Raw genomic sequence first — 17182 nt, forward strand, 5'->3', positions numbered from 1 at the left:
TCATTACACCACAACAATGAGGTGAAGGAAGCTGTGACACCACTTGTATACTTTGATGCGAACGAAGTAACGTTGTGTTCAAGCTTGTAGTCAAGTGAGTACCTTCTGTAGTTCTGAGCGATTTTGAATTGAGTGCTTTAATAATGGTGGTAGTGTCACTTCCAACTGAGGCTCATCAATCCAACTTACTCACGTGGTATAAGGTGCAATTCTTGTTCGGGCACCCATGTCAGCGCAGCGACAAGGTGGCAACGACTCCTGGTGTAAGTCCCTGTGACAAGTAAAGGGATCTCCCTTAGTTCTACTCACACTCTTATACAAACAAGGGCCATAATCTGGGATTTTATGCTGTACGCAACTTGTGTACTGTACTCTATCAATCCAGTGACAGGAGGATACTTCAGGTCTTCAGCTACCCGTGCTCACTGCAGGCAGTCGTCATGCTTGTGGGATTGCCCATTTAGCAAGTAGGAGGAAGACAGTGAGAATAGTTAATCCATGGCTAGTCAGGGTAGGGAATCTCCGGCCATGAGTGAATTCCAGGTAGTGGCTAACAAGCCCAGGTGGAAGAGGAAGCCAAAGCCGGTTCCTTCAACTTCTTCTAAGGATGAGGTTAGTGAAATGGAGACAGGGACACCCACCTCGGTCAAGCAGATTCCAGCGGTTGAGGTGTTCAGAAAGGCAAAGGGCAGACCTGGCAGTTCTGTTCCACTGGCTAAGTAGTTCAGGGGGACCTGAACTACTTGTTTTTAGTTCTCCCTGGCGGTGTCATCTCAGGCGTAAGAAAGACTATTCTTCCTCATCTAACCAAGTTGAAAGAGGCCTTCTTTGCTGTGGCAGAGGGGTATGAGACTGGCCTTTAAGCTCAAAGAGGTCAAGGTGCTTCAAAAGGCAGCTCCAGCTCTAGCTCTAGCACAGCCCAGGCGTTATGCAGAGATTGTTCGGCAAAACCAGAAAGCCAGTCAGGCTAAGAAACCTGAGGTGTTATTTGTTAACAAGCCGGAAGGCTCATCCAAATCAAGTTCAAACCTTAAAAAGGACTTCCAGGCTGCCCTTTGCAACAGCCAGAAGGGCCTTTGTATCAGGGACATCAAAGAGACCAGCAAGGATCTAGTGGTTGCTGTACACCTTAAGGAGACGATCAAAGTAGTCCAGGACTCTCCCATGGTTAAGAAGCTTGAGATCAAGGTAGAACCCAAGCATGGTCGTAGGCCCTGGGTCATAATCTATGATATTAACTGTAGCCTGCCTGATGAAGAGGTTCTGGCCCTGATTAGAGAATAGAACACAGATTTGAACAAGGCTGCGTTCAAAAAGGAGTGCAGGCTTGTCTTCAAGACAGGTAACCGTGATGCCACTCGGTATCATGGGGTGTTTGGGTTAGACTGTCTCTTCCAGAAGTTCTTGTCGGAGGGTAGTCTTTCTGGATTTCACATCCTGATATGTCAAGGAGTATCTTGACATGGCAAAGATGTTTCAAATGTTGGTGCTTCGGCCATAGGGCCAAATTCTGTTAAGTATGCATTGGTCTGTGTGCATTGTGGTTAAGAGGGCTACAAGCATGACGACTGTCTGCAGAAAAAAGAGGCCCCGACTTGTATCAACAGTAAAAGGTTGCACCACACTCCTTGCTGCACAAGGCGTGTGGTTGATACAAGAGGACAGTTGAGATCTAGTACAACTCTTTCGATAGTAAGGTTCTGTCAATTTAATGCCCAGGGTGCTTATGTAGTCCAAGTTGAGTTAGGTGAACTTGTCGAAAAATGGAGCCTAGATGTTGTTCTTCTACAACACCTGTATGAGGTAAAGGGTGATCTGCAAGTTTCCCCAGCTGGAGGAAGTTTTTTGTTGGTGACAGCAAGTCCGCCGTACTGTGCAGGAAGTCTTTTAGATAGTGTATTCATACGCCAAGCCTCTGACATGCATCATATCATTGTCAAGCTTGTTGTGGTATCGTTAAGCATAAGTAATCATTGGGGCTAATAGTTTTTGGAGTTTGTAGGTGGACTGCACAATGTCTATAGAGGGACACAGTTGAGCTCCTTGTTTGCATGTTGCCAATGATTCTTGGTCCCCTGGCTAAGTTTTTAATAGAATGCTTTTTGCTGGACATTTTCCAGCGTGTTGGAAACATAGCAAGTTAAAGTTCTTACCGACCTCATTGACGCTCTTGCCTGTAGTAGATAAGGTTTTTGAGAAGGTCTTGTACCTCTGCATCAATGGACGAACAGTATGGTGTTTGGCAAGGGCACAGAGCATGCAATTCTTTGGGACCAGCGAGTGCAAATATGTACTCTGCATCTTTTTGGTCCACAAGTTATTGAAGGCCCCCAGATAACTTGTGGGGGGCTTCAATAACTTGTGGTGACCCTCTGCCTTGTTTCAACTTCATCAGTGTGGGTGCACACTGAGATTAGAACTCGCTTGAGTTATCTCAGCGACAGAACTGTTGTCCTTCGTGACGGCAATTCAGAAGTAGGAAAGATCCTGCCTAAAAGTTGTCCACAGGGCAGTGTATTAGGTCCACTCATCTGGGTCATTGAGTTCAGACTCTCTCATGTGGTTGCGAATGGCCAGTGGCTGCCGCATCGTGGCGTATGCCGACGATGGGTTGCTGCTGGTTGAGAGTAATTCGCATGCCGAAATAGAGCTCAGAGCGACACAGGCATGCATGGTTCAGGTTATGGAGTCTTCAGCATAAGATGGTTTTCAGTGAGGAGAAAACCACTATGATGTTGCTCAAAGGTCGTCTAACTGCAACCCGTCCGTCACCTGCGTGTTGTGATGGACAACTACATTGACAGCTAGGGCCAACTATGGACAAATTACGGTTTCATATTTACAGACCTGGTATACGCTACCTCAAAGTACCTGGTAGTACTTGACCAAAATAACATCAAAGTACCTGGTAGTACTTGACCAAAATAACATCAAAGTACCTGGTAGTACTTTGACGTTAAAGCTATACAACCTTAATTATAAACTTTACAAATTACAAAATATAAGTTAATTTATATTTGGCAACATCGATTCGCTACACTGATAAAAACAAAATCAATGACTCTATTGCTCACTGTCTTATGTCCACCATATTGGGCATTCTCACAGGTTTGTGACAAGTTCTGATTTGTCTCCAAACATTCTAGAATGTCTGCGTAAACATGTATAAATGCTGCACCTTGTTCAATTATCACTATCAAATCTAACGTAAATGTGTAGTAATATACATGTTAACTGCAATTCATGGTATTAAATATTCACAGCAGCAGATTTATATAGAATCATGGACAAATTTTTAAGTGGATGTAAACGAGAATTAGACGATAGTGAAGCATCAATAAGTGCAGGGATGAGCGTGATACCAAAAATAAAATCAAGAAAATATTCTCAAGAATACTTAAATTTTGGGTCTACCAGTACTGAAGTAAATGAAGAAGAAAGAGCTTTCTGTGTTACTTGCTCAGAGTTTTGGCAGCAGGCAGCATGAAACCTAATAAACTAAAACAACATTTGGAAACGCTTCACAGTGAGTACATTAGCAAAACCCAAGAATTCTTCGAATTAAAATTACTGTCACATGAAAAAGCTTTACTTCCCTCTTACAAAGTTTCATATAAAATGGAATGGAGGGAGATGTAAAAAGCCTCACACCATTGGTAAAGAGCTTATTTTGCAATTGAGAGCTGCAATTGAGAATGTAGAAACTATGCAGTCAATACCTCAATCAAATGATACTGTTGCCTGTTGAACTGGTAATAGAGTTGAAGATGTATACAAGTTTTTCAGGAAGTTGCATAACAAATTTTTTTCAACTCAGCTAGATGTGGCAACAGATAGCAATAAAGGACGCTCTTGCATTGCCTATGCTCAATTTTTTAATGGTATGTCAGCAGTAGAACTACTTTTTTGCAAGCAAATAGAACTCAAAATAACAGCAATCTCATTTGTTATCTTAAATGATTTTATAAATGAGGCAAACAAAGTGGAAAAATTGCATCAGAATATGCACCGATGGTGCTCATCCAATGTCTGGAAGATTCCAGAGTATACAAGCACTTGTGAAACAAAATTCTTCAGTGTTTCTAGACACATTGCATAATCCACAGAGAAGCTCTGGCTTCCAAAGAAATGAGTCCTGGACTGAATATTGTGCTAATGACAGCTGTAACTGTTGTAAATTATAAAAAAAAATGAGACCCTTAAAATCAAGAATTTTAATGCACTTGACATGGGTGCAGTACATTCAGTGTTATGAGGCAAGTTGGTTATCACGTGGGAAATTTTTGCAATGTGTTTATGAATTAAGAGATGAAATCACCATTTTTTTAGAAGAGAAAAACAGAAGAAATTTATAGAAAAAAAAATCTAGAAATGTTTGCAAATGTGGATGAACATGTTTAATCTTACAAGGCTGAAGAACAACAACACATGAAAGTTGTTTTTGTAGCCATTGAAAATCATTTAACCATGCTGGCAAAGAATTTTAAAAAGTATTTTCTTGCTGATGACAACTTTATAGCAACAACTTACGAGTGGGTTAAGGATCCATTTCAAAGTACTCCCGAAGGGCTCTCAACTTCGGAAGAACAAATCTTTACAGATTCGCAAGTAGCGAAAGCAAAAGAAAATTTCAATTTAGTAATAAATCGGTCTTTGAATTTGGGGGGCGGGGTAGATGATGAGTTTTCTGCAAGAAAACAAGAGCATTTTGAATACTATTACCATTTTCAACATCATAAGTTTGCAAAACCGGATTTTCTGCGGTGGCTGCAATGAAAACAAATTATAGAGCTCAGCTAAATATAGAAAAAAAACTCCAAGTGCCTTTTTCTAATATTAAACCTTCCTTTGAAAAACTTTCCTCAATTAAGACAGGCTCAAGGGAGTCCATAATAATTATTAAACTTCTTTTTAATTTATTACTGATAAATTAATTATAATTAAACACATTGTGCAGTAATGATACAATTCTATTTATAAGTGTAGTATATCAATGTATATATTTTATTGTTTATTATATCAGAATATATTTGTATTGTTTTCCTTTCAGTAAATTATTCATTTTTTTTTAGTAATATTTTCTTTTTGATATGCTCATGCATATTTAGTGTTATCACACCTCCCCTAGGGAGGTCATGCCCTACATGTTGAGGAACACTGCTGTAGAGCATTTATTCATTATTATATAAGGTCTATTCTTAATCATTTATTTATTCTTTTTAAATATTTTAATGAAAGTGATTTTTGGAACCTCAGTCTGTCAGTTGTTATCTAACAGTCATTATCAGTGTATGTATATCAATGCTTGTATTTTTATTCTACGCATGATGGATGAACATTTTTGCATTAAGTTCTGTCAAAAACTTTGTGATACCCAAAGTGAAGCAATGGGAATTGCAAAAATTAAGTGGTTTAACTATTTTGAAAATTCTCTACTTTAATTGACCCACTGTAATGGTAGGTGGTGATTCAATATTGGAAAATAATCAATCGACTGCATGAGAAATAACAAATGACATTGGTTATGTACACATGATTTAAATAGGTGATTTGGGTATGGAAATCTATGTCAAAGCTGATTTTGACATTACACAGGACATGGTGGTAGCTGGAGTGTACTAACACTGATTCTTATGTCCTTTAGACTGTGATAACTGGTGATGAATTTTGGGTGAATGGGTATGATCTAGAAACCAAAATTCAGTTGTTCCTGTGAAAGTCACCATCATCCCAAAGGCTGAAGAAAGCAAGAAATGTGAGAAGCCATGTAAAAGTGGGGCAAGGCATTTTTTATAACCACTGCAGAGCTGTGCATTACAAATACACACCAGAAAGCCAAACTGTCAATAAATAGTACTATCTGAAGTATCTACTTTGTCTTTATGATGTAATTTGCACAAGAGATAGATCTGCGGAAATCATGCAAGTAACAACTGAATTGTGGTAATGGATCTGATCCATTAATCTCATTAAATTCATGACTTTTTGGTTCAGCAGGCAATTTTGCCATGTTCCTTGTGCTTGTTCCCCAGGCTTAAGATGCACAGAGTCCTAATTTGACAGCTGGAAGGACATAATGACATGTCAGATAGCAAAGTTGACAAAAACCTTTCCACTAATGGAAGGACTACTGATTTAAGTGTATAGTCGTAAGGGGACTAGCTCAAAGGAGACTAGAATGGGAAGCCACTAGGATAAGTTTTTTTAGCCTAGTGTCAGATACCTTTTGAACACGCCTCATCATTAATGATAATTATTAATCTACAAGTGCAGCTTTTATAATATAAGTCTTGTTCTGGAAGAAATGTAACTGAATTGTAAAATTCAACTGAATTTTTATTACAAAATACGTGCTTTTCTATTATAAGAAAACCATTACAAATTTTTCATATCTAATAATAGCTACAATCATTTAAATGTAATCAATCATTTTGTTAAATGTTAATCATTTAAATGTTACCAAATTGACTTATAAAATTGAATGAAAAAAGATAATGATACAGAATATAAGATAGATTTATTTAATTGGTTTACTATTCCATCACCAAGCCATGTTCTTCCTTGCCTGTCATTCTTTTACTATATTTACTTAAGCATAGTTTTTGAGTAGTGCAGTGTACTTCACAACTGTTTGTGAAATTCAATATGAAAATTTTGGATTTACCAAGTACAAAGGAAACTGCAGTTTTATATTAACAGCAAAAACATATACTTCCAAATGAAAAGAAAATATCAAAACAACCACGATAGCTTTATATAAAAAAAAAGGTGCTGTAATACCTAGGGATGCTGTAAAAACATTAGTAAATGTGTAATTGGATTTGCAATTCTAGGCTCTTGTTTGTCACGGTCACAAACAGACAGTTTGTTACGGTTTTGTTTATTCATGGATACATGAACTAACCAGTGTGAATGAGTTAGTGATGGCTAAAGGACCTACTTTAGATTGGAATAATTATCTGCGAGAAGTATGTGGCTTTGTTGATAAACAGGGAAATCGGAAAATTGATGGAATTAGCCACATTGTAGAAGTAGATGAGAGCTTATTTCCCAGGCATAAAAATCACTAAAATCATATTTTTCTGCAAGTGGATATATCTGGTGGAATCTGCTGTGAGACAAATAATTCCTACTCTGGTGAAGCTATAAGAGACTATATTCAAGACGGTACACCATGACAAACTCAGATACCTGGTGAGGTAACTGAACATACAAAATTGAAAGGGAAGGTTTCCTCCTCATTTCAAAGTGAATCATACATATAATTTTGCTGACCCATCTACAAGTGTACAGATACAGATAACAAAAAGATTAGAGAGATCAGCAAAATAATGCAACACGAAACACTACAGTATAGCTCGTCATCATATAGAAATCTACCTTTAGTGAGTTCATGTGGCAGCAGCTGATACGCAATCAAGATGAATTTGAATGTACTCTAGGACACAATAAAGCAGTACTGACCACCTGAAATGCATATAACTGAAAACCTGACTATGTAATATTTATATACATAATGCTACGAAAATAAATGCTTAACTTTCATGTAATAATAATAATAATAATAATTTCATACCACTAAATGTAAAAAGTGTAGTGGCATCTGTATAATAGAAAAGGACCCAAAATTAGATTTAAAAAGAATTAGAATTAAATTGAGGTACAAAATAATAATCACATGAAAAAAACAATAAAATAAACATACATCTCTTGTGGAGAAACTACTTGGTGGCCTACGTCGTGGTGCACGAACTCTAGAGGCAGTAGGGTGTGTTAACATAGCATTCCGACCAACACAATCTAAATCAATTTCACATCTTGTGGTTTCAGAATTATACATAACAGTTTCATTATGATGATTTAAATTAAATGTACTGGAACTAGATGAAAACAGACTTAAACTGGCACCATCTATACCGTCGCCCGATTCAATTTTTTTAACACTTGGTGATAGCTTGCCTGGTTGAGGACTTGTTTCTTGTAATTTACCTGATGGTTTAGATGCAGCAGGTGATACTGCAGGTGACCTAGAGCTACCAACTGAAATCAGAAATTCAAATTATAATAATAAAAGGCTTTTTTTTATAGAATGCAATATTTAAATAAATTTTTTACACTTGTAATTTTTCAAAATACATTTCTTCAATTGCCTGCATGTTAAGACATAAAAAACCAAGAAGTTTGCAGGTTTCCTGAGATGAGCCTGAACCATAAGAAAAGCTGGAAAATAGTGAAAAGTAATAAATTTAAATTAATAAACCAGTTCTGCTGATAAACTAAGTATTATGTCTCTCCTCAGTAATCAGTCCCTGCTGAGTAATGCTTCTTATCAGAAGGGGATTTTGTGGGTGTATTTGTAAAAATGTCAAAACATAATCTTTCTTTATTGTGATTTGACTTGTTTAGAATAAAATATTGCCTGTTAAGCACTGATACTAACAAATTAGTGATACACATTTGTTTGATAACTTTCTCTAGTTATCTTTTCTCTCTTATTGCTCTTTCAGAAAGTAATTGATATTTAAGACTCAATTTCAGGTATATATTTTACTTCCTGTATTTAAATGAATAACCAAATCTGGAAAATTGGATGAAGCCCTCAAAAATCTTAATAAACTGTATGATTACATTTTTGTATCATAGAAATTACTTCAAACCAGAAGGAAATTTTAATGAAACAACAGACATCAATTGGGTTCAGTCAATCATGGTTAGAATAAATACATTATTTTAAAATTAATTTTAATGTATCCATGTTACAAGTGTTAATTAAAATGAAAAAAAAACAAACATATATACACAACAGTCATAAAAGAATCAATAAAACACCACAACACATACGTGACATGTGCACATTGTCGTCTGAGACTCACTATGTCCCTAGAATGACTCATTATGAGAGCAAGATGCTCAATATGACAATGGTGTACACACATTGTGTTTATGCATTTTATATATTGTTAATTGTGTTATGGCTATGCGGATTAGTTTCATTTTATCTTGATATGATCACAGTCTTCAGTAAGTGTGATTTTCTGAAGATGAAGTAGAGTTCAAAATGCTTTAGAAGTAGATACTATATAGAAAGTGAATTTATTAAATTGATTGTTTATTTATTTGTTTGTATGTATGCATGTTAAGTATGTATGGTGGAATGGTGGAGTACTCTTTAAAAGTCACCGAAATGAATTCTACACAAATCAACAATTTGTTATGGTATTGATTTCTGTTGATTTGGTATTGATTTCTGAATATTTAATTTAATCTTGCTTATTTACTGTAATTCAAAGATTTTTTTTTAAAATCAGTAGTAATTGCATTTCAAGTTAAATACTGTAAAACAAATTTTCTTGTAATATTTTTAGAATGTCTATATTTGATTGAAGCACACTCCATTTATAAAAAAGTAAATATTATCTACTTACATTAATACAGGAATCTGTAATATGGTAAACCATTGTATTAGTTAAGTAAGTTATGTCATCAACAGCTCTGGATGTATTGATGCCCAATACTATATTATTGGTCATATACATGCACAATGTTATTCAAACCAATGCTGTGTAACACAATAGTTGTATCGTTCAATTTCTTTGTTATAACATATTATAAAAAATCTTAAACAAAGATAGGTCCATTTTCTTTTAGTAAATAGTTAAAATGATATGTTCTTCAAGTTAAAGTTATTGTCTTGTTTCTTAAGGCATATTATGAGAAACATAAAAAAATATATACACTAAATTTTAAACTAGAGTGGAAAATAATTAATATTTTATTAAATAAAAAAGGTTAAAATTAATGACCACAGAGAATGTCAAAGTAATTTTTCATATTGTGATTGCTTGCTTATGGTAATATTTGTACATTGTAAAGCAAGCACAGACTGTTGAAATCACATTACCAGTAACTAATACTATTTGACTAGTTTTTGGGTCTTTATTATTTCTATTGTTGGAAAGCAAGGTATTAGAAACAATCCTTTCTATTTATTTTTAATATTAATTTATAACTTAATGAATATTCTGATTTATTTTATCCAGTTACATTAGGAATAACACATTTTTTAACAATACATTAACTCATCTATATGACTTTGATGATACATACTAAAATTATATTTTTTGATAAATTTTCCACTTTCAGATTTACCAGATTATCACTCTAGGAGTGGATAATCTGATTTGTACTGACTTTCAGTAGACTCATGTTAAAATCAGTCAATAAATTGTGATTGTTTAGAACTGACAAGCATAATCACTTGTCACACTTTCTATTCTGACTATTGTAAAAGTTATTGCAGTCATTAGATACTATTTTGTACACTGTTTTTTCTTCTATTGATGTAGGTCTATTTTGCAACTATTTTTGTAGGCAATGGCTAATTATAACTATATATTTGATCATTTTTAATTCTTGAAAATCATCAATAGTAGGAGACATAGTTACTAATCTAGGAATTAAAACTATTTGCGTTGCCATTTGTTGAGGAATAAGATACTGAGAGTCAACATATACAGTAGTATATCTTTTTTTATACTAGTTTTATTAAAAATGTTGGAAATTTTATTAGCTATCACTTGCAGTTTCAAGAGTAAATTATATATTTTTATAACTGTAATTTAAAACTACAAATATAAAAATTCCTTTTTCTGGGTTCTACTTGTAGTATTTTAGGTACTTCAGTATTTTAAATGTATAGATTTGGGTCCATTACCTGTTGAAGTATTTTCAGGTTTGAGTGACGACAAGTCACTAACTGTAAGACTAGAGATTGGTTGCTTTGATGAACCGCTTGGACTTCGTTGTGGTTTTTTAAGAGGTGGTGGAGGCAAGGTTGGCTTTCTACTGATTCCTGGTGGGCTTGTCTTCTCATCTTTAAATCAAACACCATGAGAAACACACATTACACAAATTTACAAAAAAATACACATAAAATAAGAATAAAATCAAATCTAAAAAACCATAACATTTACGTAAACTTACATTGAAAACTTTCAAGATGATACATTTAATATCTGAATATAACAAAAGAAAATTTGATTCAGGTTAGTATTTTATACAAAATAATGTTCTCTTTGATATTCATATAATCAAACTATAAAACAATAAAAAATGGTTAATACTTAGTTCCATCAACTCATGCAAATTATTAGTTGTAAATAAGCTTAAACATCTTAATATAGGAAACAACTGTACACCTTGTGTAACAGTTTAAAGAGCTCACTACAGTTAACAGCTGACAGAGCATTACATGGGCTTCTCTATTTTAACACACAGCTTTCTATTATTTAATCAATAAAATACTCACAAACATATGCATGTGTATACATATATCTCAAATGTACTCATAAATATTAATGCTACAACACACAGTACAGATGTTACAAACAATGAATAAATGAATAAAATAATTACAAACATAAATTATATTTATATTTTCACAAAATAAAATTACAAACATCATCAAGTAAACTCAAAATTTAATTTTAATTAGTTGAAATATATTATCTAGTTAGAAAAAGCTTATATTTTAAAACTTAATTTTCCTGGAAAGATTATTCATTTAGATAAATATTTTATACAAAAGTGATCCGCTATTGTAACAAAATTCATTATTTACAACTAAAAAAAAAAACTTAGGTGAATAATAAAAAAATAAATATAATTTAATGACAGCAATATAATCTAATTGGTGAACCATAAAATCAGTGAAGGTGTAACCAAAATGATTTTGTTTGAAAAATGAACAAATTTCAAAATTTCAAATTTCTATGCTACTGATACAAGGGTATCAAAACGGTAAAGAAAATTTATGCAATATGCTTTCACAGATGACCCTCATTAACATTGCAAAATCAAGTTAATTTCCTGCTGAATTTGTTCACAGAGTTAAATTATATGACAGTAAATACTATCAGTATTTTCTTGACAAGGCAGATGTATATCTTTAAAAAGCAAGAAATGTCTGCTTTGCAAGTATATAATTATAAGGTTATCGATAAATCAAGTGTGAGAAAATGGTGTAACAGGTCACTGAAGGAATATTGAATGCTAGTGTACTTTGTTTCCAACAACTCCTATTGTAACTGAAAATGTGAAGAAAAAATTGACTACTAGTAGGGGTAGGTTACTATTAACAGATATCAGCTCCATCAAGATACTTCCAATACCTTCAGAATGGAGAATAATCTAGTAGAGTTTGACAACATTCACAGAATAATCTATCCATCAGGTTAATTTGTGGAAGGACTTGTTTCTATTGTGTCCAGTGGAAAAAAAATAAATTCACAAACTTCACAAACTTTTCTGACCTGCTAAATTTTAAGTAATTAAATAAATAATGTGTATATTCTACATTATTTATTTTAGTTATTTTTTTATAATCGTTGATTAATAACAATGTTTTACAGAAATTAAACACTAACAAAATTGTGCGGTAAAAATTAAGAATAATTACATTTTTTTTTAATACATAGGCCTGGCTTTATTCCAATTTACCCAATTTGTACTACTCAACATGCTTATTGTGGACTCACAAGACATGAAAAGGAGTCCCTGGGTTGATCCAATAGATAGCCCCTTACCAGATACCAAAACATATGACACCAACCATGCAACCATAGAAATAAAAATTCCAACTGAAATTATTAGTGATCCGGTTTTTAACTGAACCAAAATTATGATCAATGAATCTGAAGTGTGCTTTGTAAGGAAATTTTGTTTTTAAACAATCAATTTTTTGTTATTTTACATTGATAATATCAAAATTAAAAAATAAGCTACTGGCCTGTAAAATTTTAAGTTTTAAATTTCAACTACTAATGAAAGTTGATTTTTTATAACATGGAAACTTAGAAAAGCATGTGATATAAATGTGGGTTCTGGAGTATTGCACCACATCCTTAATATGGTGCAATATCTCATTACAAATGGTGCAAGTTCAAAAAAAAATTCTATTTGCATTTTTAAAGTAAGAATTTAAAACAATATGAACTACAGCCAGGCAACATGAACATTTCAAGACCTGATGATGAATATACAGCTTGTTATGAATTAAACAGAAGATACTTCAACTTATGTAGTCAGATTTCTTAAATTAATTTTTAAATATTAATTAGTAAATATGTACAACAAATAAATCCTTCAATAGTGATCTTTTAATTAAAAGTTAACTAAGAAGTTATAAATGAATATATAAAATACAAACCTGTTTTAGGTGGAGTATCGAGCACCTTTCTTTGTGATAAGGATGAACTAGCATTTAGTAATGTAGGTGGTGATCCAGAGCTGGAGTTAAGTGTAGGTTTAGTAATTGAGTCTCTAACTCTGTTCGTTGTAATTGTCGATGCTTTAGTGGGTGGCCGTAAAGGTTTTGAAATCTGAAAAGTAAATAGGTTGTAATTAAATATTAACTTAAACTATTCTTTGGATTGATAAGTTTTTGGGTTCAATAATAAATTAAACAGTTTGGTAATATACCGTATAATTTTCATCTTTATTTTATCAATTTTGCAAATAGAAGCCACAATAAACGTACCACTTTTTTAGAGAATGAATACAGTAAATGTATGTTGAACCTAAAGGAAAACAGTGAACATATTTCTCAGAATTATTACTTTTTCACTGTCAACAACTTACATCTTAACACTGCTTCTGAAATTGACACAAATAGGTATTATTAAAAACATCACATATTTTTAATAGACATTTCTATTAATAGATAATTAAATTTAAAACAGTGTAAATTGTCATTATACAAGTATTCAATCAATGTACTGTCAACAACAGACACTGACAAAATACTTACTATTTAAATAAAACTGAATAAAATTCAAATAATTTACAAACAGCTACCTCTTCAATTGGTAGAACTTGAACAAAATTGTCAGGAAATACTCCAATTTGACCATGAAGCTCTCCTTTCCACCATCCTTTATCTTGTCCATCTCTACTAATTAAAGTAATTACATCACCTTCTTTTAATGAAAGTTCATCATCATTGACAGCTTTATAGGGATACAATACTTTACACACTTCTTTTACTGAAAAAAAGAAGAAAACTTTAAAATTATATCTAAAACTAGTAAAAATTAAATTAAAAACAAGTTAAAATTAAATGATATAATTAAGTAATTTTAGCTACTGAAATAATGGTTGAAGTAAACATTAAAAAACTTTGAAACTTTTACAATAATATACAATACAATTAATTCCTCCTCATTCAAACATTAACAATATGAATTATGATAATTCTATAATGGCTGCAAGCATAGTATCTGTGCGAATCACATTCATGCTTGTGAATACATCTGTATGTGTTTTACTAATGAATTTATTAACTTAAACCTGATGGGGGATTTGTTATCAGTTTTTGTGAAAAGAAATTTGAATAGAGTATGAGATTTGGCACAGTCTGACAGATTAAGTAAATATTTAATGGTTATCAAAGGATTAATGGCACTGAAAACATGATATTCTGTTTGGAAGATAAGACCTGATTATGAAGCATCCATTCTTGGCAATGCACAAAGCCTTGGAATGGTAGTCAGATAGTTTTTGGCCAAAAACTCTTACCAAAACATTACGTCATCTTAGTTTCCAGAAATGGGATAACTGTTTTTAAGTAGTGTACAAATAACCAAGGGGAGTATTAGTACGAGGATAACAGTAGCCACTAATCCTTTGTCACTAAGTTTTGACATATATTTTACATTAGTATTCCAGGAATAAATTGTGTCCACTTAATTTATCTAAATTAATTATCTTAATTAATTAATTAATTTGTCCACTTAATTTATCTTCCAAATAATGACAAACCATTTGCCTTTTCCCTAAACATTTTTCCCACAATTTTTTTTCTTAACGTTTGTTCCATTTTTTCACTGTTTATCAGACTAAATAATGTTGTTAGTAAAGGCAACCTAACTATGGCTTCCTCAGATGCTTTACTAAGTCCACAGATTTAAGACAAACTGAGGCAAGTACTTAATAAACTTAACTTAAACTACTTAACTTAATAAACTAAGTTCTTTTGGAAGCAATGAATTATAAATATGTACTATCTCTATTCAATAATAGTTAAGATTTATAAGTAACTATTATTAATTCCCTTTTTGAAAGCCAGTGAATGGGTAATTGACAATTTATCTACTAATACAAAGTACATTAATTATTATTAAAACAATATTTAAAGAACCTATTTTCTAATAAATCATGAAGAATATGTTTGAATGTAAAAGTATTTTGTGTAACTAAAATTAAATTATGCTAATTTTTAAGGAGCAGAGAGACTAGACTGGCTTGTCATTTTATTTCTAATATTTATTTTTTATGAGAAGTTAAATTAACTTTTTTATGAGAGTGGAATCATAATTTAAAAAATGTTCCATACATTATGTTATTTAAATTCTGGCCTTTGATGATTTTTTTTTTTTTAAATGCATACTAAGCATGTAAATTAAAAAATTGTTTTGACAAGAGAAAGTAAAGTGATGCCCATCTTCCAGTTTAAAAAAAAATATATATATATTTTTAAAATGAATCCTGAGTGAGTAATGCAAAATAAAATGTTCTACGACTCCTTTCCAAGGCACCTCATTTTAAGCCTGAACGGAAATTACAAAATTATTTTTTTTACTTATCTCTCCAACCCATGAACTAGCTTAATGACTATTTAATAACTTAATCTATTTTAATAATGTTTCTTTTGTTGTAATTATTCATTGGTGAATTAATGTATAAAAAAATAACTAAAATGAAAGAGTTTTTTTATTAGTAAAGCCTTCAAAAATAAATTAAATATTCATTTCTTTACTTGTAATTTAAAATATTAACTTTTATGAAACTTAAAAGTTACATTAACTTTAAATGTAACTTAAAATATTAACTCATTACTAATAATTGTTGCATCATGCTAACTTATTAATATAACTTCATTGTACGAAGTAAAGGAAGTATTGTGATCACAAAAAATTTTGATTTTCAGATTTCAATGGAAATATCCATTTTGACTAGTTTTGGTGTGACGTCAACTCAAAAACAATTAGCTTTAGGATGTTGAAATTTTGGATTTAGTACTGTTGTTACATCTAGTTGTGCACCATTGCAATTAACTGAAGCAAAAGTGTCCAAAAAAAAAGCCAAAAAAAACTTTGTCTTTTGGATTTTTTCTTAATTGCAGTAATAAGCCCTCACCGAGAGCTTTTCAATGATATATCTAAGGGTACTTATTTTCATTTGTTCCTGGAGTTATAGTCAAATAAAATTTTCATCAATGAAATATCTGGATCTTAGGAAGAAGGCACACATCAGTTCAAATCAGACTTTATCTAATTTTTTTTTTAATAATTGAATTATTAATTCAATAACAAATAAAAATAAAATAAAAGTTTTTAATGAAATAAAATTTTACGTATACTTTTCATTTTAAAATAATATGTAAATGTAATTTAATAGGGGTAAAAGGAAGTCTGTGTTGTCCAAATTAGTTTTTTTTGACTAAGGGTTTTTTACTCTAGTACCCAATTTTTGATATAGTATTTAAATTTAATACACACGACACCATCAATATACTATTTTATTAGTTACTACCTTTACTAGTTATAACCTTTATTTAACGTATTCATACCTTGATGTAACGAAATGGTGACATACTGCACATTAAAATAATACAGAATGTAGTAACATTAAATTTAGTATTTAGGACATCTCTGTGAGTTTAAGGTAGTTATTCTTTTGATTTCTATACCTAAACTGTACCTATATACAAAGAAAAAAGTATTCTTGACAACAGTCAAGAATGACAGGTTATTGTTATTGTACTGATAAAATGAAAATTCTCAAGATTCTCTTATAACTCATTAACAATAAAATTCCAACAAAAGATTTAAACAAGTGTTCTGCAGTTACTGTCTGCCTATACATTAAAGTAGCGGAATTTCCTGAAATCCATTAACTAATGCAGAGCACTAAAATTGCTGTGCAAACTTTCATTAATTTATCTAAACAAGACATTTATCTACAGTACATAAACACAAATAAATTCCTAGAAAACAATTAACACAATACTCACTCTATTGTTCCGTGCATACATACAGTTAAGCAATCCTGGGATTAATTCAGTTGGTCTCTATTTTTGGATTATTTTACTTGCATTATACAGTACTGTACTATACTGTTTTTT

At 32.0% G+C, this 17182-nt stretch overlaps 1 protein-coding gene across 3 annotated transcripts in view; it reads right to left on the reverse strand.

Moving 5' to 3' along the window:
* cindr (CIN85 and CD2AP related) overlaps nucleotides 1–17182 on the reverse strand; it is a 99196-nt gene that overhangs the window by 44418 nt on the left and 37596 nt on the right. For all 3 annotated transcript variants that reach the window (XM_075360725.1, XM_075360723.1, XM_075360724.1), the window contains 4 exons: nucleotides 13855–14042; nucleotides 13208–13379; nucleotides 10715–10873; nucleotides 7706–8040 (listed from right to left, as the gene is read on the reverse strand). In XM_075360725.1, coding sequence (XP_075216840.1) covers nucleotides 7706–8040; nucleotides 10715–10873; nucleotides 13208–13379; nucleotides 13855–14042 — 854 coding nt within the window. The remainder of the gene's footprint in view (nucleotides 1–7705; nucleotides 8041–10714; nucleotides 10874–13207; nucleotides 13380–13854; nucleotides 14043–17182) is intronic.

Source organism: Lycorma delicatula, chromosome 3 (assembly GCF_047948215.1).
Source record: "Lycorma delicatula isolate Av1 chromosome 3, ASM4794821v1, whole genome shotgun sequence".
Taxonomy (NCBI): domain Eukaryota; kingdom Metazoa; phylum Arthropoda; class Insecta; order Hemiptera; family Fulgoridae; genus Lycorma; species Lycorma delicatula.